This window comes from Solanum tuberosum, unplaced genomic scaffold, assembly GCF_000226075.1.
Source record: "Solanum tuberosum cultivar DM 1-3 516 R44 unplaced genomic scaffold, SolTub_3.0 scf00140, whole genome shotgun sequence".
NCBI classification, from domain to species: Eukaryota; Viridiplantae; Streptophyta; class Magnoliopsida; order Solanales; family Solanaceae; genus Solanum; species Solanum tuberosum.
Window position 1 is genome coordinate 1,043,246 of NW_006239064.1, and position 21,504 is coordinate 1,064,749.

A 21,504-nucleotide genomic window follows, 5' to 3' on the forward strand; every position below is an offset into this window, starting at 1 on the left:
ATATTAGAGATTGATTTAATAATTTAGAGGTTCAAAATTTATGTAGGTCTCAAACATGATATTTTTATATCTCAAACATTCTTAATAGAAAATTCTGAATCCGTCAATATTTGTATAAATTTTTTTATTTCGACCACATACTCACATATTTCATTTCACAAAAGGAATTGAAGTGTGAATCACGTGGAATTATGGATATTTTATCCATAAGACCTTTGGAGGAAAAATCATTTTAATCTTGCCACGACTCAGTTCTCTATCTTTTTAAGTTTAATTTTATCCGTCTCATTTTAAATGTTATTTTAGCCCAAAATAAATATCACTTCTATAAATTTGAAGACCAAAATTGTCAATTTTAAAGAACTAATTCTCCTTAATAATTATCGGTTTTTAAAAAACATCTAATAAATAAAGAATAACTTATAAGTAAATTATACTTTATATTTATTATTATTCTTAATGAAAGTGAAAAAAAAAACTAAAACGACAGTTAAAATGAGATCGAGGGAGTAGCTCACAATATTAAAGAATGGAGCAACCAAAAAATGAGGTCGGAGAACCTTTCACTTCAATAGGAAAAACTCTTATTCTAGTGTATATATATCCTTTCCAGTGTCAATTCAAATTAATTAAACGACTTCAACAAAAAAAGCACACATATATATAAATTCCAATCAATATGTCACCTCAATTCCCTATTATAAGCACTTTTCGTGTAGTTTTAACTTATATATATATATTTTTCTTTAATTTGTAGAAAAAAATAGACCAAGTAAAAACAAAAACAAAAAAGATGTGCCGTGTAGAACTTATTATTTCCAATTTCTTCTCCGCAACTCAATCAATGGTTTAAAATAGGTGGAAAGTTTCAATTGTGCCAAAAAAAAATTACACTATAAATAGGCTTCAACATTCATAATACAAATTCATAGAAGACATTGAAGTATATATACCACCCCAAAAACTAAAAAACTAAAAAAAAAGAAGTTGGAGGGGTTTTAAAAGATGGATTTGAAATTCAAGTTGGTTCATATTGCATTAGGTGTGTTACTTCTAGCACAAATTGGTGAATCTCAAAATGGTAACTTTTGATATAACAAAATATGGTGCCAATGCCAATGCTGATATTAGTGAGGTAAGTCATGCATTTTTAAATACTTTCACTCAAGTGAAAACATCTATTGCACCGAAGGGTGTGACCTAGATAGGGGCAGAGCTAGATGAATATAATAAGGCGGTTCAATTGAATTTCTTTCATCCAAAAATCATAAGAGATGAAAATTAATTCATTTGCATACACATGAATAGTTGAATAAAAGATTCTAGTGGAAATGCAAAGGGGTTCAAGATTTGTTGAAATTCTTAACTTCGTCATTGTTGTGTTCAGTGGAAAATGGAGTTAAAAACATATAACACGTCTGAATTTACATTCAAATTACAATAGAAATATGGAGTTATACCTTGGCTACAAAGTATTTTAATCCTTAAAGTGAGAACTGTAATTTCTGACGCGAATCTGGATAAGTCGAGCCATATTGGGCATTAGGTTGGGAAATCAAAAAGAAAAAAATTATTAGATGTTTTCTTCTTATTTGTCTAAATCTTGAAGAACATAGTTACTCTTGTATTACTGATGAAATGTAACATATGCATGTGAAATAGTCAAAATGCGTACAAGCTGATCGTACACCACTTGTCATTGAAACAAAACCAAAAGACCAAAAAAAGCACATTATAAATATCTTCAAAACTAATTGCAATTCTTTTTCTACTTTGTTATTGTTTAGGCTGTGGGCAAAGCTTTTAAAGAGGCATGTCAATCAACAAGCCCAAGCACCATTGTGATCCCAAAGGGAACATTCCAAATGAACCAAGTGAAACTAGAAGGCCCATGCAAAGGACCTATTGAACTTCAAATCCAAGCCACTTTGAAAGCTCCTTCAGACCCAAACCAAATCAAGACTGGTGAATGGTTAACAATCAACAAACTTGATTTCTTCACAATGTCTGGTGGTGGAGTCCTTGATGGTCAAGGTAAAGCTGCATGGGAATGCAAAGAGTCCAAAAAGTGCACCAAGCTTCCCAATGTAAGTCATAAGACGTTTCTGTTTGGTCAAACTTTCAAAATTTGTTGACTCTGATAAATGTACTTTTTTTCTTTCTTATATTTGCATATGGTGTAGAATTTGAGCTTCAACTCCCTCACAAATTCCATAATCAAGGACATAACAACATTGGACAGCAAATCATTCCACGTTAACGTGAACCAATGCAAGAACTTAACGTTCCTCCAGTTCAACGTCAGTGCTCCAGCTAGTAGCCCCAACACTGATGGCATCCACATCTCAAGATCAAGCTCCGTGAATGTTACATACTCTAACTTTGCTACTGGTGATGATTGTATCTCCATTGACGATGAAACAGAACAACTTTACATCACTAAAGTCACTTGTGGACCTGGTCATGGTATTAATGTTGGTAGCCTTGGTGGCAACCCTGATGAAAAGCCAGTTATTGGTGTTTTTGTTAAGAATTGCTCTTTCATTAGCACTGATAATGGTGTTAGGATTAAAATATGGCCTGCTTCTCATCCTGGTGTTGTCTTTGACATACATTTTGAAGATATCATTGTGCAAAATGTTAGCAACCCTGTTGTCATTGATCAAGTTTATTGCCCAAGTGGCAAATGCAACAAAGATGTAAGTATTGCGTTTTCATGTCTTTGCATCGTTCCTTTTTTTGTCATGCATAGATGCTGCACATGGTATCAGAGTCAGGCCCATCCTGATTTGTTGTTCACCGATATTAGGCCCCCATTTAGAAGTGTTCACTATCTAGTTGAGGTTTGGGAGTGCGGGGAGTGTTAAAAAGTCCCACATCCGTAGAGGGATGAAATTTGGTCTCCTTATATGAACTTGGACAAACCTCCCCTCAAGAGCTAGCTTTTGAGGTTGAGTTAGGCCCAGGTGTCATATCTTTACAGCACCAAAAATAGATAACATCATAATAGAAAGTGTTTTATCCTAGTTATCTGATCGCCCTCACATTGAATCTATTGTCCACAATTTTACTTACCTTTACAAAAGGCGGTTTCCATCCCTTGCATGGTGACCTCCTAGTCATACATACCAACAACGACTCTGAATTTCTATCGTTACACTAAACTTTCATGCATCCAACTCATCATTCTTTATCGCGTCTTTTGCAGTTGCCTTCACAAGTGAAGATTAGCAAGGTGACATTCCTAAACATAAAGGGTACATCAAGAACTCAAAGTGTAGTATCACTACTTTGTACCAAAGGCTCACCATGTGAAGGTGTTGAAGTTGGAGACATTGACATTTCATATAGTGGTAAAGAAGGACCAGCAAAATCAAGTTGTGAAAATATTAAGCCAAATTTTAAGGGAAAACAGAGTCCAGCTGTTTGCTCTGCCTTTGCTTCTTCCCCTGCTTCTGCTCCCGCTGCTCCTACTCCTTCTTCGTCTTCTTAATTGATTTTATTTTTGAGTTCTATTGTAAGTTCAAGTTATTTTATTTTTTTCATATGATCGTTGAACTTACAATTTTTTCTTCGGAAAATGGTCAAAAATACCCTTAAACTATCTGAAATAGCTCATATTTATCCCTAAACTATATTTCGGCTCAAAACTACCCTTTCCATCAAACTATTAGGTCAAAAGTGCCCTTCTTATTAACGGAAGTTGTTAAATGCCATGTGGATTCCAGATTGCACGCCAATAGGATTCCACTGCCTCATAGACTAAAAGGAAAAGGGTAAAAAATACCCTCAAACTATTCGAAATAGCTCATATTTACCCTTAAACTATATTTCGGCTCAAAGCTACCATTTCCGTCAAACTATTGGGTCGTCAAAAGTGCCCTTCTTATTAACGGAAGTTGTTAAATGCCATGTGAATTCCATGTGGATGCCACATTGCACGCCAATAGGGTTCCACTGCCACATAGACTAAATCACTAAATTTTGATTACTTTTTTCCCCTCATTTCATTATTTTCCAGAAACAATTTCACCCATTCTCCCTCATTTCGCGGCTAGGGTTTCACAGTTTTCTTCGTCGCTGGGTTTTAAAGTGGATATTCGTGGTTGTAGGTTAGTAAAATCTTTTTTCTTATTTTATTATGTTTACAACCACGAATATCCACTTTGAAACCCAGCTCCGAAGAAAGCTATGAAACCCTAGCCACGAAATGAGGGAAAAGTTGTGAAATCCTAACTATCATGCTTTGAAATCGCAAACATACTGAAATAACAAAAAAGATTTACTAACCTACAACACGAATATCCACATTGAAATTCAGCCCCGAAGAAAGTTATGAAACCCTAGCCGCGAAATGAGGGGAAAGTTGTGAAATCATAACTATCATGCTTTTGGAAAGTCGTAAACATAATAAAATAAGAAAAAAGATTTACTAACCTACAACCACGAATATCTACTTTGAAACCCAGCCACGAAGAAAACTGTGAAACCCTAGCTGCGAAATGAGGGAGAAGGGGTGAAATCGTTTTATGGAAAATAATGAAATGACGGGGGGGGGGGGGGGAGGAGTAATTAGGATTTTAGGAATTTTAGTCTATGTGGCATGGAACCCTATTGGCATGCAATGTGGCATCCACATGACATTTAACAACTTCCGTCAATAAGAAGGTACTTTTGATCCAATAGTTTGATGGGAAAGGTAATTTTGAGTTGAAATATAGTTTAAGGGTAAATATGAGTTATTTTGAATAGTTTAATGGTATTTTTGACCCTTTTCCGTTTAGTCTATGTGGCAGTGGAACCCCTATTGGCGTGCAATGTGGCATCCACATGGCATCCATGTGGCATTTAACAATTTCTGTTATTAAGGACACTTTTGACCCAATAGTTTGACGGGAAGGGTAGTTTTGAGCCGAAATATAGTTTAAGGGTAAATATGATCTATTTTGGATAGTTTAATGGTATTTTTGACCCTTTTCCATTTTTTCTTACTCAATTTACTAAATCAATTTTGTAAGTATCATTTAAATCTATAAATTTATGATTTGAGAATGAATTTGAGTGGTTGGCTAGCAATTACTTTGAACCAAATCAAGGAGAAAGAACTCGTTGCGATACTAGAGCCTTTTAACGGAAATGACATTTCAGTTAACAAATAATAGGATGAATGAACCGATAAAAATGAGCCAAACTTTTAACGGATTGCATAGATGAGTCTTTTTTCATAATTCGATAACATGTTTAAAGCCTTTTCCGTTTATAATATAAGTACAACATCATGTAAAAATGAATGACAACAAATATACAGGTTCAAATCTTGTATAGGTGTGTATATATATATATATAGGTTTAGAATTAAAGTTGAAATTAACCACGTTTGTCCCTTTTTAATTATTATCTTTTAATATAATTTAGTTTATATTTTATGTTTGGACATCTATTGATCTATTTTTAAGTATTGTATTTTAAGTTTTAGTTTTGATTTATATTAGATATATTTGAGAGTTCAATATTATAATTTCTTCTTGTATATTTATATTTTTTTCAACATGCAAAATATAACTTTGATTATATTATTGATTATTGACATGACCGAAAAAGCGAATTGAAAAACGCCAAACTAAATCAAATTTATTTGAGTTTGGGTTGGATTATACTTTTTCAAAATAAAAAATCGGAACAAATAATACTAAACCAAATCGAATGCACACTCCTAAATCTATAAAAATTTCAAGTGTTAGAACTTTGAGTGTTAATTATGTTATCGCTTCCATTATCCTGGGTCTAAAGCAAAAATTTTATTATTTTTAAACATAATGTGTAATATATATTTTATACATATATTATTTGGTACGGTTAAATATTTTTTCAATTAATTTTTATAAAATAAAAAACCTTCCTAATTATTCGGTACAATTATAAATTTATATAAAAAATATCAATTTTATTTGATACAGTTCGAATCGATCAGGTAAATCAATTTTTTAAAAACAGTTGACACCCCTACCATCCCAACAAGTCCCAAATAGGTATATAATAAAACCAACCCAAAGTTTCAATACACATTGTTGACATAAAATCGACAGAGGCTTAGAAATACTCTAATATTTTTTTTGGTAGGATTATTATTTGTATAACTTCCACAATAATATTTGTATTTTTAAAAAATTGAAGGATATTCTTAAAAAGAAATACAAAAGTGAAGATGTTGACTAAATAAAACTCTAGACTACTAGAATTTTCCAAACAAGAAAAAGTTCAAGGACAGCCGTTATAACTGTGGAAAAAATGGACATAAGTTTATAGACTGTCGTGTCTCAAAGGAGGACAAGAAATCCAAATATCTCACAAAGACTTAACGAGATTGACTTGTGCGATATGCACTCTGAATGCAACTTACTAGGAAATTTCAAGAAATAGTTATTTCATATTCCCAAAATAATACACAAATATTTAATTTTTATTGCACTTCTAAACCAAGTAAAACGGGAAAGTGGAGAATCATAGTATCTTAGTTGGTTACATGAACTCTCATGCACTTAGTTGGTGAGAGTTCGATTCCCCATCATATAATCCCCTCTTTGTTCCCCTATCCCTACCCCTATTCAGTGGTAGAGTCAAATTTCGACCAACGTGTGTCAAAACATAAAGAAGTAAAATCGCTTAGAAGCCAAAGCGTGTTATATATATATATATATATATTTATATAACAGTGTAGTTTTTCGACGAAGGGGTGTGTGACTCCGCCACTGCCCCTATCTCTATACTTATGACAGATCCAAGATTTTCATTAAGGGAGTTCGGAAAAACAAAAATATATGTGAGGAATTTGAACTTGATCACCTCAACCACTAAATCAACCTTTAATCTTATATCCAAGACGTTCAAAATCTTTATACATACATAAAAAATTTAAAATATCTTAAATATATCATGTAATTTTTTATCGAAAATGTTCAAGTGAATCCCTCGCTACCCTCTAAATCCGCTCTTGTCCTACCCCCAATTTTAAAAAAAAATTAGACCATGTACAACTAATTTCCAACTTCTTCTCCGCAACTCAATCTATGGTTTAAAATAGGTGGAATGTTTCAATTGTGCCAATTTTTTTACACTATAAAAAGGCTTCAACATTCACTTTACAAATTCATAAATTGAAGTATATATTACCCCAAAAAACTTCAACAAAAAAAAAAAAAAAAAAAAAAACTTCAAAAAAAAAAAAAATGGATATGAAATTAAAGTTGGTTTATTTTGGGTTGGGTGTGTTATTTCTAGCACATCTTGGAGAATCTCAAAATGCAACTTTTGATATAACTAAATATGGTGCCAATGCCAATGCTGATATTAGTGAGGTAAGTCATGCATTTTTTTTATCATTATTTTGTTGATTTCAACCTACTATATACCTACTTTTAAAAAAAAATACCATTTTGTTTTTAAATGATGAATAAAATAAGTACGTTATTGCACCGAAGGATGTGGCCTAGCCAAGGGCGGAGTTACGTGTACGAAAACAGATTCAGTTGAATCTCATTTGTTTGAAAATTATAATGCATAAATAAGACAAAAATGATTATAAATCGTTGAATGTCAGTTACATATATAAAAAGAAGATAGTGTGGTAGCAAACGAAATTCAAAATTTTCTTTAGGTCATAGGTTCAAATCTCAAATGTAATATTTTTTGAACCCCTTTATTAATTTATTTGACTCGGTCACGATCAAGGTCTAGTGATTATGAAGTGAATTAAAATCATGTAAGATTAAGTTTACAATCAAATCACAGAATTTATATGCCTAAGTCTTGAATGACAGAGTTATTCAACATATGTACTGGTGAAATGTAGCATGCAGATGTCATATGACATAATCAAATTACACACAAGCTGATCAGACACCACATCAATATAAGAAGAAAAAACAAAGCTAGCACCTTACAATATCTTCAAAACTAACTATACAATATATTCTCTCTTCATCTTTTTTTTTCATTTTTTGGTGATGAAATTTTTTATTATTAAAATGTTTAGGCTGTGGGGAAAGCTTTTAAAGAGGCATGTGCATCAACAAGTCCAAGTACAATAGTGATCCCAAAAGGAACATTCCAAATGAACCAAGTGAAATTAGAAGGACCATGCAAAGGCCCTATTGAACTTCAAATTCAAGCCATTTTGAAAGCTCCTTCAGACCCTAATGCAATCAAGGTTGGTGAATGGTTAACAGTCAACAAACTTGATTTCTTCACAATGTCTGGTGGTGGAACACTTGATGGTCAAGGTAAAGCTGCATGGGAATGCAAACAGTCCAAAAAGTGCACCAAGCTTCCCAATGTAAGTCCTGTTTGTTTCTGTTTGATCAAACTTTCAAAATCTATTTCGTCTGATCGAAAAAAAACATTTGAAAAGAGTAACAGTTTCTATTTGATTATTTTTTTTCCGAATTTTTTTTTTACTTTACTCAGAAATCAGCGTTTGACCATGAAAATTCTGAATACAACTAGAATTTTTTTCATTTTCAAATTTACCCTAAACTTTTTATTTTATAAAAATAAACTCATTTTAATTATATTTCATGTTTTTTTAAAAGAAAAAGTACAATCAAACAATCAAATATTATTAATTAATTTGCAAAGAGTATGTAGCTTGTATATGAGATCTAATCTATGACAATATGTGTGACTATCTCTACTTTGACATATTACTCTTTTATAGCAGATTTGATTATATATTTTAGGTAATTAATTAATTAGTCAAAAATTATTTTCACGATCAAACGCGCACTAACTAACTCTATTTGTTTTTTTTTTTTTTGGTGTAGAATTTGAGCTTCAACTCCCTCACAAATTCCATAATCAAGGACATAACAACATTGGATAGCAAATCATTTCATGTGAATGTTAACCAATGCAAGAACTTAACATTCATCAACTTCAATGTCAGTGCTCCGGCTAATAGCCCGAACACTGATGGGATCCACGTGGCGAGAGCAAGCTCTGTGAATATCACAGAGTCTGCTTTCTCCACTGGAGATGATTGCATCTCCATTGGCGATGAAACGGAACAACTTTACATCACCAAAGTCACTTGTGGACCTGGTCATGGTATTAGTGTTGGTAGCCTTGGTGGAAATCCTGGTGAAAAGCCAGTTGTTGGTGTTTTTGTTAAAAATTGCACTTTTACTAGCACTGATAATGGTGTTAGGATCAAGACATGGCCTGCTTCTCATCCTGGTGTTGTATCTGATATACATTTTGAAGATATCATTGTGCAAAATGTTAGCAATCCTATTGTCATTGATCAAGTTTATTGTCCAAGTGGAAAATGCAACAAAGATGTAAGTATTATATATCGCTTGATCGTACGTACATACGTACCTTTACTTTTATAATTATTAGTAGTTCAGATGGTTGAGATCTTTACATTCTTTTAAGTATCGCTCTATCGCATACCAAGTGTTTTACATGGATACTTTTACAAAAATAACCACTTTTGTTGCTTTGTATTTAAAAACTAGCCACTTTTGAAAACTTCTTAAAAATTAGACCATTGGGCTAAAGTTTTGAAAATGTGGCCCAATGAATCACATTGAATCTATTGTGCATGGTTTTACTTGCATTTTTTTTTTTTACAAAAAGGACTATATTTCCATGGGTTTCATCCTGGTTTTCTAGTCACATATCGATAAGTTTTTTTATCATTACACTAAGGTTTTCTTCCTGATCTATGATATTTTTTTCGTGCATAGATAACCTCTTAATAGATAGAGTTGACCACTTTGTCTAGCTAATTTGCAAAAAATAACCACTTTTGTCTCGCCCTATATTTAAGAGTTAACCACTTTTTCAACATCAGACCATCGGTCTGAAGTTCAAAAGTGGCTCCACCCACCTACTATGCACATATGCATACTAAACCTATTACACACAACCTTACTTATACCTTCTAGTCACACATACAACAATAACTTTTATACATCGATATTTCACGATCCTAATCTAATTTTCTTATTTATTTATTATTATTTTTTTGTAGTTGCCTTCACAAGTGAAGATTAGCAAGGTGTCTATCCAAAACATAAAAGGTACATCAAGAACTCAAAATGCAGTCACACTACTTTGTAGCAAAGGCTCACCATGTGAAGGTGTTGAAGTTGGAGACATTGACATCTCATATAGTGGTAAAGAAGGACCAGCAAAATCAAGTTGTGAAAATATTAAGCCAAATTTTAAGGGTAAACAAATTCCAGCTGTTTGTTCAGCTGCTGCTGATGCTCCTGCTCCCGCCGCGGCCGCTGCGGCTTCTTAAATTAATAATTGTAAAAAATAAAAAATAAAATTACGATTTTGAATAAAGAAAAATCTCAATATTTAAGAAAAATAAAAAATAAAAAATAAAATTACGATTTTGAATAAAGAAAAATCTCAATGTTTGAGATTTTATCGTAAGTTTGATTGATTAATTTCATGTATGATCATCGATTTTTTTTATAGATAAAATGTTTGTTTGTTTTTGTTTATTGTTGAGAGATGTATTGTTAGTCGGCCCAAATCAAAATTATCCAAACAATTGTTGGATTTGTTGAATTGAAATGGTAAATTTCGTATGTTTACGCACTTTTGAAATATGTATAACTTAATAAATCCCACAAGACATAAATTACATTTTATTTCTACTTTTTTCTATTTTACAAAAAAAAAAATCAAATATCAGTTATTCAAATACATAAATTTTATCCGGATATATTAATTGTGATACATTATACAACCAATTTGTTGATATTAAAAATGAAATTAAATATAAAAATAAATGTCAGTTTTCCAAATCATGCAAATCAAATTGATGTCAATCTCTCCTAAATAACAGCTCCAAACAATTCAAATTTCAAATTTTCTTCTCTCAAATTCTCTCCCAAATCGTAACAGATTAAAAAAAAGTCAATAATTTTATATAGTTATGTACCATATACAAAATTTTTTTATGAATATGATAAAACTGATTTATTTATAAAACAGTGTTGCAGATACATAACAACATGCTATACATCACAACATCTGATACATTACTATGAATATGATACAAACTGATTTTGTTATAAAACATTAGTGTTTATGTATCAACATTAATATTTGATAGTGTCTACAGATACATAGCCTTCTACTAGTTGAATAAGACTGGGTGTATGTGTCGGTAGTAAAAGATAACGAAATTTGTATTTGTGTATCCAATACATAACTATGAACATGATACATACTAATTTGTGTTTCAATAAATTAGGGTTATGTATCAAACTACTATTTGAAAACGATATATTGTACCTGATAAAATTGTAATGTATCATAAAGGTGAAACGAATGAATTATACATTAATTTAAAAATCAAAATCAACTACATACATTAAAAGATCTGAACCCATATGTATCAGAAAAAAATGAACAACAAAAAATCGAAAAAAAAATCAACAATCTGATTTGCTGAAAGCAAAAAAATGATGAAGAAATCCTTCTACACTTTCTTTTTTTTCTACATCAACTTCCGCAATTTTTTTTTTCACTTTCAACAATGGCGTCACTCATGGATCTCGACCCAAAGCCCTTACCGGAGCACCAACAACTCGACCTTTTCCTCCTTTTTTTGGGCATTTTTTCCACAATCGATTTTGAAGTTGAAGATGCATCCTTCTTCGATTAAATTTGTAGATGAAAAAAGCTAAAAAAAAAAAAAGTCGCTATCTGATGAAGTAGAAAGAAAAAAAATAGATGAAGAATAACTATCTCTTCAATAACTTGCAATTGATAAATCAGAAAGAGAAAAGATTTGAAATTCAAAAATAGAGTGATGAAGATAATTTGATGATACGCGATTTTAGGCGTGAAAAAAGGAAAAATAAATCTTGGGGTGATGTATCTGGAAAAGTAAGAGAAATTATGGAAAAAAAGGATTTTTGTAATTTTTGGAAATGGTAGGGAATAATAGAAAATATGGTAGAAAAGGATATGTAGTTAGGTAATTAATCCTTGAAATATTCACCTTTGCCTTTTTTGTATCTTTACTTCTTTATATTCTAAATCTCGACGTTTAAATGAAAATTCTTGTTTCGATACTGATCATGATGTTCTCATGTGATGGTAAACCAAATATAGATATTGTGTCTAACTTATACTACTATAAATCAGTCAATTTTCATTGGACGACGTTCAATTAGAAAAACATACGTTCAAAATGTTTCTGATTGGACACGCCCATCTGAAATTGACTGATAAAATTTTAAACTGAGAGTAGGGGTGTTCACGGGTTGGTTTGGATCGGTTATTGGTCAAAACCAAAACCAAACCAACTTGATCGGTTTTAAAATTATTAAAACCAAATCAAACCAAATACAATATACATTTATCGGTTTGGTTATTATCGGTATCGGTTTGGTTTGGTTCGGTTATTCGGTTATTAACCATACACAAAAATAAAAGAAACAATTCATTTAAAATGTGAAAAAAGTGAAAACAATCCATTCAAAACGAAAAATAGTTAGAATGACTTAAATTAGTAAAACTTTCAATCACTAAATTTACTATCAATAAAGCTTTAAAATTCACTATATTGGCCTAGAAGGAAGAGACAATAACATTTTCAGTCCCACAAAGAATTGATATAGACACTCATATACATGAAATCAATAAGATAAATGTTTCATCTTGGGCATTTTTGCTTTCAATAAGTAAATTATAAAGAAATTTTAATGAAAATATGTATAAGATCTTTAAAATTGTTTATAAAAATAATATATTAAGTATGTATATTAATAAAATATATGTATATAATTCATCGGTTCGGTTTGGTTATTCTTCGGTTTTTTTGAATAAACCATAACCAAACCAAATACTATCGGTTTTCAAAAATCTAAAACCAAACCAAACCAAATCCAAATAAAATCGATTTTATTTTTATCGATTTGGTTTGGTTTTTCGGTTTGGATCGGTTTTTATCCAAACCGTGAACTCCCCTAACTGAGAGTATATACCAAAAAAAATCATATTTCTATCCCTCCATACCAGATGGCTCTGGCGAAGTTGAGGAAATTGAAAGTAGATGAACACTGGAATAAGTTTCTTCGACTTGAATTAGGTTAAAACCCAAGTCAATAGCAGCCCAATCAAATAATTGATATATATATATATATACGCAGACCTTGGGAGGGTAGAATGTACGTAGACCTTACCCCTACCTTGACAGGTAGAGAGGTTGTTTACAATAGACCCTCGGCTCACGAAAAGCAAAAACACGACATTTATGAAGACATAAGCAGTAACAACAACAGGAACCCATAGGAAATCAACCAAAAAGAGAGAGAGATGGAGAAGTTCAACATTTATTTCTGGACTGAATGCAAATTGTACATTCTTGTTTGTCTCAAATGTTTAGCTTAATGATGTAAGAGATTATACATCGAAAGCAACTGGTTATGGAGAGAAATCTTGTAACGACTCACTCGCTAATTCACCTCCAAGACTTCACGTTCTGCAATTGCAGTCGTTCACACCATTACTTACAGCTCCCTCGTCATTGTGCTTCATCACGTTTGCAGGATTCAAGCCCCATATGCGAATGGTCCGATCATCACCTCCTGATGCCAGCATATGAGGATTTGCTGGGTTCCAACTAACACAGTTGACAGTCCCAGTATGTCCAGCTAACTTCCCGAGGAGTTGTTGTGAGCATCTGTGCCATATATATATCTGAAATACGGTATTAGATCAAGATCAATTTCTCTCCCCTGGATATAACATTAAGAAAGTATTCTTTCCACGACAATAAAGATGTCAAAGCATAAACAAAGAAAAAAAAAAGCAGGACGCTGTCACGGGATGATCTTGAACCTTACATTTGATTGTTAATAAAAAAGAGCGAAGGGTCAAAAACACAACTACCGTATTCCTGATGTAGAAAAAGGAAGTTTCTATTCTGGTCATGAAAAAGATGCATTTGCGGTCAAAAACCATCTTAAAAGATGCCTGTCTAATTTGATGACAGTAGAATTGTCAAATTGCTTGAATCTTCAACTAAGCGTACAAATCATACTAACAAAAAGATTTGGCTTCTCAATCAACGAAATAAGTACCTGTGAATCCTCACTTCCACTGGCGATGAAAGCTTGACGAAGTCCACCAAAGCAAGGCCTTACGATGAAGCGTTTTTGCTTATGGCCTTTATAGATGTGTAAGAGTTTTATAATCCCATCTATACTCCAAAGATGGATTTCTTGATTTAACAGACTTATCAATATGTATCTACCGTCTGCGGACAATACAAATGAAGTTATTACTTCATCCTCTAGAATTATTTGCTCTGTTTTTGATTCCAATCCAACTAACAGTATCACATTATCTTTACAAACAGAGACCATGTGTTTCCCATCACTTGTTATCCCCAAATCAGCTATTTTAGTAACCCGATGGCCTTTCCAACACTGCAGCTCTTTCCCTTCAAGATCCCACATGCTAATGCTTTTGTCAGTAACAGCGCAAAATATCCTTTCCCCATCGGGAGCCCATCCACACGAAATCAAACCAAGACCATTTTTCTCATAAAGATGTATACACTCACCGGAGTCTACATCCCACAGTCTAACAACCTCTTCCACTCCACAGGTGAGAAGCTTACTGTCATCAGGGCTCCATGATATAAAGCACACAGGTTCCTCATGACCAAGAACTTTGTGCTTCAAGCATAACCTTCCATCAAACTTCACCTGCAAAAGGGCAAATAATTGAGAGGTGAACTTAAATCGTCAGTCAAATCTACCATTAAAATTCATATTTTCAGCAATAATAGCTCACTTTTCCCTTGTTCTCTGAACTGTAAAATCATATATACCTATAATAGGATTCTTTAGGTCAGAGAATGAATGTTACACAATGTTTAAATGGTATTGTGGGATAGATAAAATATGAATGAACTGGGAATCATTTGGGAAGCAAGACTTAATCATAAAGATGTATTGGTAAAAATAGCTGAGGATATGGTTATCTCGTTAAGACTAACATGGGAAAGAAGACACTCAGAAAGGAATTAGGAAAGATAGCTAGTGTGATGATGAAAAAGAAAGAAGTTGGTATTGTTAGAGTTCTGGAGAGGAAGAGGAGCTACTCTCTCTAAAGGTTTATCAGTTATGGAAATGGACGAAGGACTTTCTACTGTCATACTAAAGATACATCAGTGGAATCTACAAAAAAGAAACATTCCATTTGTGGCACTGCATGGAAAAGTGAAGCAAAAACAGTGCTATTTTTTTCTGAAATTATTAGTTAAAGGAAAAAGATAAAGGTCATGCAAGAAAATTATGGCATCGGGTGCAAAGAGAGAAGAAATACAATGGAGAAAAGTTCAATTAAAAATATATTAATAGAGGATATGACAAGCAATAGACAAGATGACTTTTGATAAAGCAAAAATCTATTGAGCAATATTTAATAGCACTTCAACTTACCTCCCATATAATTACTGAACAATCCGCAGATGACGAGGCTAGGTATTTCCCGTTATGAGAGAACTCCAAAAACCAGACTTCATCTTTGTGTCCTTCTAAAATCTGGTGCACGACAAACAATGAAGAAAGGATTAGAGCTCAACGTGATCAACAAACCCTTCTGTTAAACCCTCAGGGGTTGGCCTGCTGGCAATTGACTTGAGCCTTGGGGTTTGCTCCCTTTCAAGGTCTCAAGTTCGAAACCCACTGGGTGCAAACAATTTCTGAGGGCCATCGGACTGGGTAAAACCTGAATTAACCGTGGTGCACTTGCGGGAAACTCCTTGCCGAGGGCCTGTGCACCCCCGGGATTAGTCGGGGCTCAAAGAGACTCGGACACCCGGTGCAAATCAAAAAAAAAAACCCTTCTGTTATTTCTTTTACTTTCAGCTTTTAATAATTGATCTAAACCCCTTCATTCTCAACAACCAAAAAAAGGATCTAAGCCCTTCTACCAATCATAGTCAAGTCAATGATATCATTGTTAAAAGAAGGAAAAAAAGCCTGTGTATGAGGAATATATGCAATCAAGCTCTATACAAGGACACTACAAGAAAAACTCAAACCAAGTCGTCACATATCAAACTTTTCTGCATCATTCTCAAGGACAGGGAAATACATGGGCATACTTTCTTTTTGATATCTACGGAAGATAATCAATAACCCACTTCCACAGGTCTCATTCAAATTTAGAACGTCTAAAAGATGAATCCAAATTGACAGAATGAAGGAGAAGAACACTATAGTGGAATAACTGTGTAGTTCTCATCTATTGACACTGTACATGTTGTTTACTATATGAATCTTAGACTTCACATTTTCCCTCCATTCCAGCAAAGGCAAGGAAGGGATATTACAGTATTGTAAAAGGATTATCGTTGGGAAGACAGCAATATGCCTAGACTTCTATCACAGACACAAAAGAGGTCTAGAGTAGATGAAACTGGATAAATTCTACTTATTCCTGATTATAGTATAATTTTACAATACAAGCTTGAATTGAGGCACCACAGTGATACCCTTATACACATACTTGTACTTTTGCTGAATAAAATATAGGAAAAACACAATTGACACAATGATAGCATAATTAATTATGGAATAACCAAAAGTTTACACAATAGAAAGCACAAACTCGAAACTTCATCAACACATCACCTCAGACCTGTCACTGATATATAAACTTAAACACAGATGGAATAAGTTATTAGGTGATTAATAATGCAATTAACTGACAACCAATCCTGGAATGATAATGCTTGCAGGTTAAACAAGTATCAAGACTCAAATGTGATCTAACCTGCAAAGTCTGAGATGGAATCTGATCTATTCCACAATGGTGATCAGTGAGCAACGACATGTCATTGATTAATGAGTTGTGAAGAGAACAAGACCCCAGTTGAAATTCAAGCCCCTGTTCAACCAGATGGATCAATCTTTTTTCGGGAGGCATGACTGTTGTGGGAAACAGTCCTTGCAGTTCTTCTAGTAGTTTTGTCCTTAATTTTATTTTCATTATTTCTGGACCTGACTCCCCAGAGACAACCTGTTGTGAAGGTGATAGAATGCACAACGAAAGATTGCGGACTCTATCGCTATTTATGCAAAGAGGTGCAATTTCAGTCCTCAATGTCTTCAAAGCATCCATGACTTTTTCTCTGTCTAACAGTTCAAAGAACTTCTGCTCCAGTATCATAAAAGATGCCAACTTCACAATTTTTTCATCCACAAGACCAATTTTATGCAATGTGGCTATACTTTCATCCCATCTCCCATCAAGGATTTGCTGCATAAATAAATTTACTAAAGAGGGGTGCAAAGGTATTCCTGACTCTTCCTCTAGCTGCGCCCCCGCCTTCTTATAGCCAAGAGAATATAACGCCTCGGCTATGATCTGAACTAATTCAACTTTCTTGACTACTCCTTTTCTACCAACAATCTCATCGTCCCCTTGAAATTCCAGAGGACGAACCATCAAGTCACTCAATGGGAAACTTGCAGGATCCCTAAGAAATATCCCGTTCGAATGATCAGCTGATTCTCCAAATGATACTTTCACACGTTTTGAGAGTGGTTCATCATCCTCTGCACCTCCCATGAAATATATATCTCAGCCCATATGTAACAGCAGATGCATAAACAGATCTGAGAGTTGAGATCACGATCTCAATCCTTCAAAGGAAAAAACACGACTACCTGCATAACACCAGGAAAGGAAAGAACATACAATCAATAAAGTTGTAAAGAGCATAACAAGAAAAATTTAAGTAGAGGATTACTTGCTTTAATGAATCGAAGATATGAAAATGAAATTGAGAGGAAGACGGAGGCGGAGAGGTAGAGGAAGAGGGAGATCGGTGCGGAGAGGTAGAGGTAGAGGTAGAGGAAGAGGGAGACAGGGACGGAGAGGGAGAGGTGAAAGACACAAACTGATTTAACAAGAGTATAGGTTAAAAGTCATCTCACATTCACATCATCTTCAATCTATTTTATACTAAACATTTTTGTTGAATGCACTCTCAAAACTTAAATTGCTCGGACTTGGGTGTGGATATCCAATACGGGTGTGAATCTAAAGGTCAGATTCTTCATCACATAAGTTTTGAGATTCGGGGTCACTAATTTGAATGTGAATATGGGTGCTGGAGTATGGACAATAAATGTATACTATGACATACAAAGTATACATCTCGATTAATTAAAGCTATGACACTGAAACTAATACAATTTAATTCTTTATAAACACCTAATAGTTTTTATTTGTAAAATATCTCGTGTAATAGCAAAGCATTCTCATGCTTTATGTAACTACGTATATATGCTATAAACCCAAAAATCGAGCCAAATACCTAATCAATCTGTACTTCTCGGTCATAGATGTAGTCAAAGCACCCAAGGTAAGTTAAGCAAATCAAGTGTGGATCCCACACCCATGTCATGCCAACACGGGTGCGGCAAGGATTTTGAAGAGTCTGAGTAACATAGCTCAAAACAATCCAATGCTGCCAGTTACAATTGGCAAAGAGCTCCCCACCATCGCCTAACCCCACAGAAGTTTGCAATTAAGGAGATTCACTAAGTAAAATGCCGTTAAAAGATCAAACAACTTTTCTTGACCGTGTGACATACCAGAAATTGTTTCTAATACAAATTTGTTCTTCTTGCTGAAGCCCAAATTGAATGTCAAGAGCGTGAGACCTATGTACAAAGCAATAACAAGAGAAAAATATCCATAAACAAGGTTACAATATTGTATTCAAACACCAATGAAGGCAAAACGGGAGAAAAAAAGAGGGTGGGGAGAGACTGAATTAAATGCTTAATCAAGAACTAGCGTAAATTGGATGTTCAAGTTTCCCTTTTTATCAGATTTCATAATTTAAAAAAAATTATCCAAATATAAATATCGAACTGTTGAACAACTTACATATTTCCTTCCTTCCACAAATCCACGTAAAATGAAAAGCCCACTTCTAATATCACTCTTCTTCTTTTTTTCTAATTTAGTTCGGCAACATAGATTATTTTTTCCTTTTTGGGATAAAGTTCAATACATAGATTCTTTTATTACTTTTTCTTTTCTTCCATCTTGAACAAGTTCTCATACATAATCCTTCACTCTTTTTTGTATACATAATCAGCCTTTGGTTATCAGCCCCAAACAGGTAGCATTCCCAGCTATTGCTGCCTACCAAGCCAGAATAAGAAACTAGCAACAATTAAACAAACTTCAATTCCTGACCCTACAAGGGAATACAAAACTAAGGCATGTGTTTGAGTGCGTGTCTGCACACACACAAACACACAAGTTATACTTTCATCAAACTTTGTCATCAGTGTCTCTTCCTCACTTCATATCCTCTCAGTAGGGCTAATTGATGCTTAAGTTTCCAAGATGTTGAACTATCTATCTTAAAAGTATAGTTAAAGTAAACATCCGAAGTTCATTAGCCACTGTCAACTTGTTAGGTCATTGCATAGCGACTGACAAGAGTCTAGCCCGCCCATGCAAAGAATGACTTGAGGACACAAAATACACCCACAATGAGCTGGAGTAAATAACAATATCTCTCTCATTTGAAATGCAGAACTGTACACGAGTTGACAGCACAACAGAATCAATTTCCCTAAATGCTGCACAACTAAAGCCATACCCTACATCATGCACAAAATTCTGTTGAATAGTTTTGAGCAGAAAAGGTTAAATGTCTTCTAGAAATGGTTGAATGTCATCTAGAAGCTTAACCTATTAGAGAGAGGACATTTTCCTTTTTTTTCTTCAATAAAGCCTGCAACACGGTCAATCATGGGTAGACATGATTTTTTTTTCTTAGGCCAAGTAGGTAAAAACATGTTTTATTTGCGAGTGCCAGACAGACTTGAATTCATGACCACTGCTTCCTCTGATACCAAGTTGAAGTGTCTGTGCCGCCTCTTTAAAAATATGAGATCATCTAGACTAGGCTTTTGTATGTGTCAATTTATGTTTGCAACAATGATCAACAATGACTAATTTTCAATAGTTATGCTCCTCTAATTTCCAGTTGCATCTAGTATCGCATGCTAAATAACTTAACTTCCACTCCACTTGAAGGTCATAAACATAATCCACACCAGCAACTACTACGGCTAGTGATCCAACTATAGAAATTTGATAAGTAACTAACCAAACAATCCAACAACAGATTTAAGTGTTCACTTCATCAAACTTAGTGCAATCTATGGTCAGAAAAGGCCCTCACATTGTAATGTCTAGTTCATTAAGGTAAATCAGCTGCTAGAGGCGGAACCAAGATTAGCCTCTAAATCCACTCTTGTCAGCTGCTAGGAAAAGACTTTAATTAACTATTATGCCTCAATCTGGAACTAAGTGTTCACTTCATTAAACTTAATGCAATCTATGGTCAGAAAAGGCCAACACATTGTAGTTTCTAGTTCATTAAGGTAAATCAACTACCAGAGACGGAACCAAGATTTGAAATTTATGGTTCCTATAACGACCTTAAGCTATCACTATAAATATTTTAGTAGATTTTAATATTTATATAAAGTCTTAGCAGAAGCTATCCCTTAAGCCAAGGGTCTATCGGAGACGACCTCTCTACCTCTAAGGTAGAGGTAAGGTCTGCGTACACTCTACCCTCCCCAGACTCCACTTTATGGGATTTATACTGAGTATATTGTTGTAGTCATCTTAGCAAAAACTACTGGTTCACGTGAACCTATAATCAGCTGCTAGGAAAAGACTTTAATTGACTATTGCACCTCAATCCTGAACTAAAAAGGATCGGCTTTATGAATCGTCTCTATCCATTTCGCTCCCTTCAATCCCATATCTATGACAATGAGTAAACTTTTTGTCCCCAAGCTAATACAGAAACACATTTTACTATATACAAACTCATAAACTTCGAAATTAGCATAAAAAGCAGTATTTAAGTTCTTCAAAAGCATAATCATTTTAATTGATATGCAGATTACATCAATCAACTAGAAAAATAAATAAAAAGCCAAATGACAAATAATCATTAACTTCCAATGAATAAATTCAAACATATAATAAATACTTACAGTTACACCAAACTCCCAATATCAATAAATCAAGAATCAAACAAAACACAAATAAATATCAAAAAAATAATATTACCACAATAGATTCGCTTGAAATCTTCAACACCCAGAAATTAATTAACACTTCAGATCAAAATGGGTATACAAAAAGAGAAAAAAAAAACTGAATTTGTAATGGATATTACCCAAAACCAAAAAAAAATTATTTAAAAAAATTATAAAAAATTGTACTTTTCCCTCTTATTTCTCGGTATTTAGATGAGTAACCAAAATATGGATTTAAAGAGGTAATACAAAAAAAATTAAAAAAAATAAAAGAGAAATATGACTGACTGTTCGAAGCTTTTGTTAATGGCGGTTTTAGTTGAAGGGCATATTGTTGTGAAGAAAAATGGTGGAGAAGGTGACTTAA

General features: G+C 33.5%; 2 protein-coding genes and 1 pseudogene across 3 annotated transcripts; 2 read left to right on the forward strand and 1 right to left on the reverse strand.

Annotated features, from left to right (window-relative positions):
- Positions 1 to 1,005: 1,005 nt before the first annotated feature.
- LOC102601169 (polygalacturonase-like) lies at positions 1,006 to 3,502 on the forward strand (annotated as a pseudogene).
- A 3,723-nt stretch (positions 3,503 to 7,225) lies between these two features.
- On the forward strand, positions 7,226 to 10,319 carry LOC107057734 (polygalacturonase). The gene is made up of 4 exons (XM_015310736.1): positions 7,226 to 7,355; positions 8,033 to 8,332; positions 8,820 to 9,335; positions 10,034 to 10,319. Exons 1-4 carry the CDS (start codon positions 7,227 to 7,229, stop codon positions 10,304 to 10,306), a joined length of 1,218 nt encoding a protein of 405 aa, XP_015166222.1. The 5' UTR covers position 7,226; the 3' UTR covers positions 10,307 to 10,319.
- Positions 10,320 to 13,342: 3,023 nt separating this feature from the next.
- LOC102600596 (WD repeat-containing protein 26-like) lies at positions 13,343 to 21,494 on the reverse strand. Of its 2 annotated transcripts, XM_006351935.2 has the most exons (6): positions 21,169 to 21,494; positions 18,651 to 18,719; positions 16,822 to 17,717; positions 15,483 to 15,584; positions 14,115 to 14,744; positions 13,343 to 13,731 (listed from the first exon to the last, which is right to left on the reverse strand). In XM_006351935.2, the coding sequence occupies exons 3-6, from the start codon at positions 17,617 to 17,619 to the stop codon at positions 13,507 to 13,509; spliced, it is 1,755 nt and encodes a 584-aa protein (XP_006351997.1). In that variant the 5' UTR covers positions 17,620 to 17,717; positions 18,651 to 18,719; positions 21,169 to 21,494; the 3' UTR covers positions 13,343 to 13,506. The 2 variants fall into 2 exon arrangements, with proteins under 2 accessions (XP_006351997.1, XP_006351998.1); XM_006351936.2 differs by lacking the exon at positions 18,651 to 18,719.
- Positions 21,495 to 21,504: the final 10 nt, after the last annotated feature.

Excerpts from the sequence above, each read along its gene's own strand:
- LOC107057734 (XM_015310736.1), top strand. The coding sequence starts at position 7,227 with ATGGATATGAAATTAAAGTTGGTTTATTTTGGGTTGGGTGTGTTATTT. Across the intron at positions 7,356-8,032 it reads CCAATGCTGATATTAGTGAG|GCTGTGGGGAAAGCTTTTAA; the intron begins GTAAGTCATGCA and ends TAAAATGTTTAG. Across the intron at positions 9,336-10,033 it reads GTGGAAAATGCAACAAAGAT|TTGCCTTCACAAGTGAAGAT; the intron begins GTAAGTATTATA and ends ATTTTTTTGTAG.
- LOC102600596 (XM_006351936.2), bottom strand. The coding sequence starts at position 17,619 with ATGGGAGGTGCAGAGGATGATGAACCACTCTCAAAACGTGTGAAAGTA. Across the intron at positions 15,585-16,821 it reads TTCCATCTCAGACTTTGCAG|ATTTTAGAAGGACACAAAGA; the intron begins GTTAGATCACAT and ends GTCGTGCACCAG. Across the intron at positions 13,732-14,114 it reads GTGGAAGTGAGGATTCACAG|ATATATATATGGCACAGATG; the intron begins GTACTTATTTCG and ends ACCGTATTTCAG.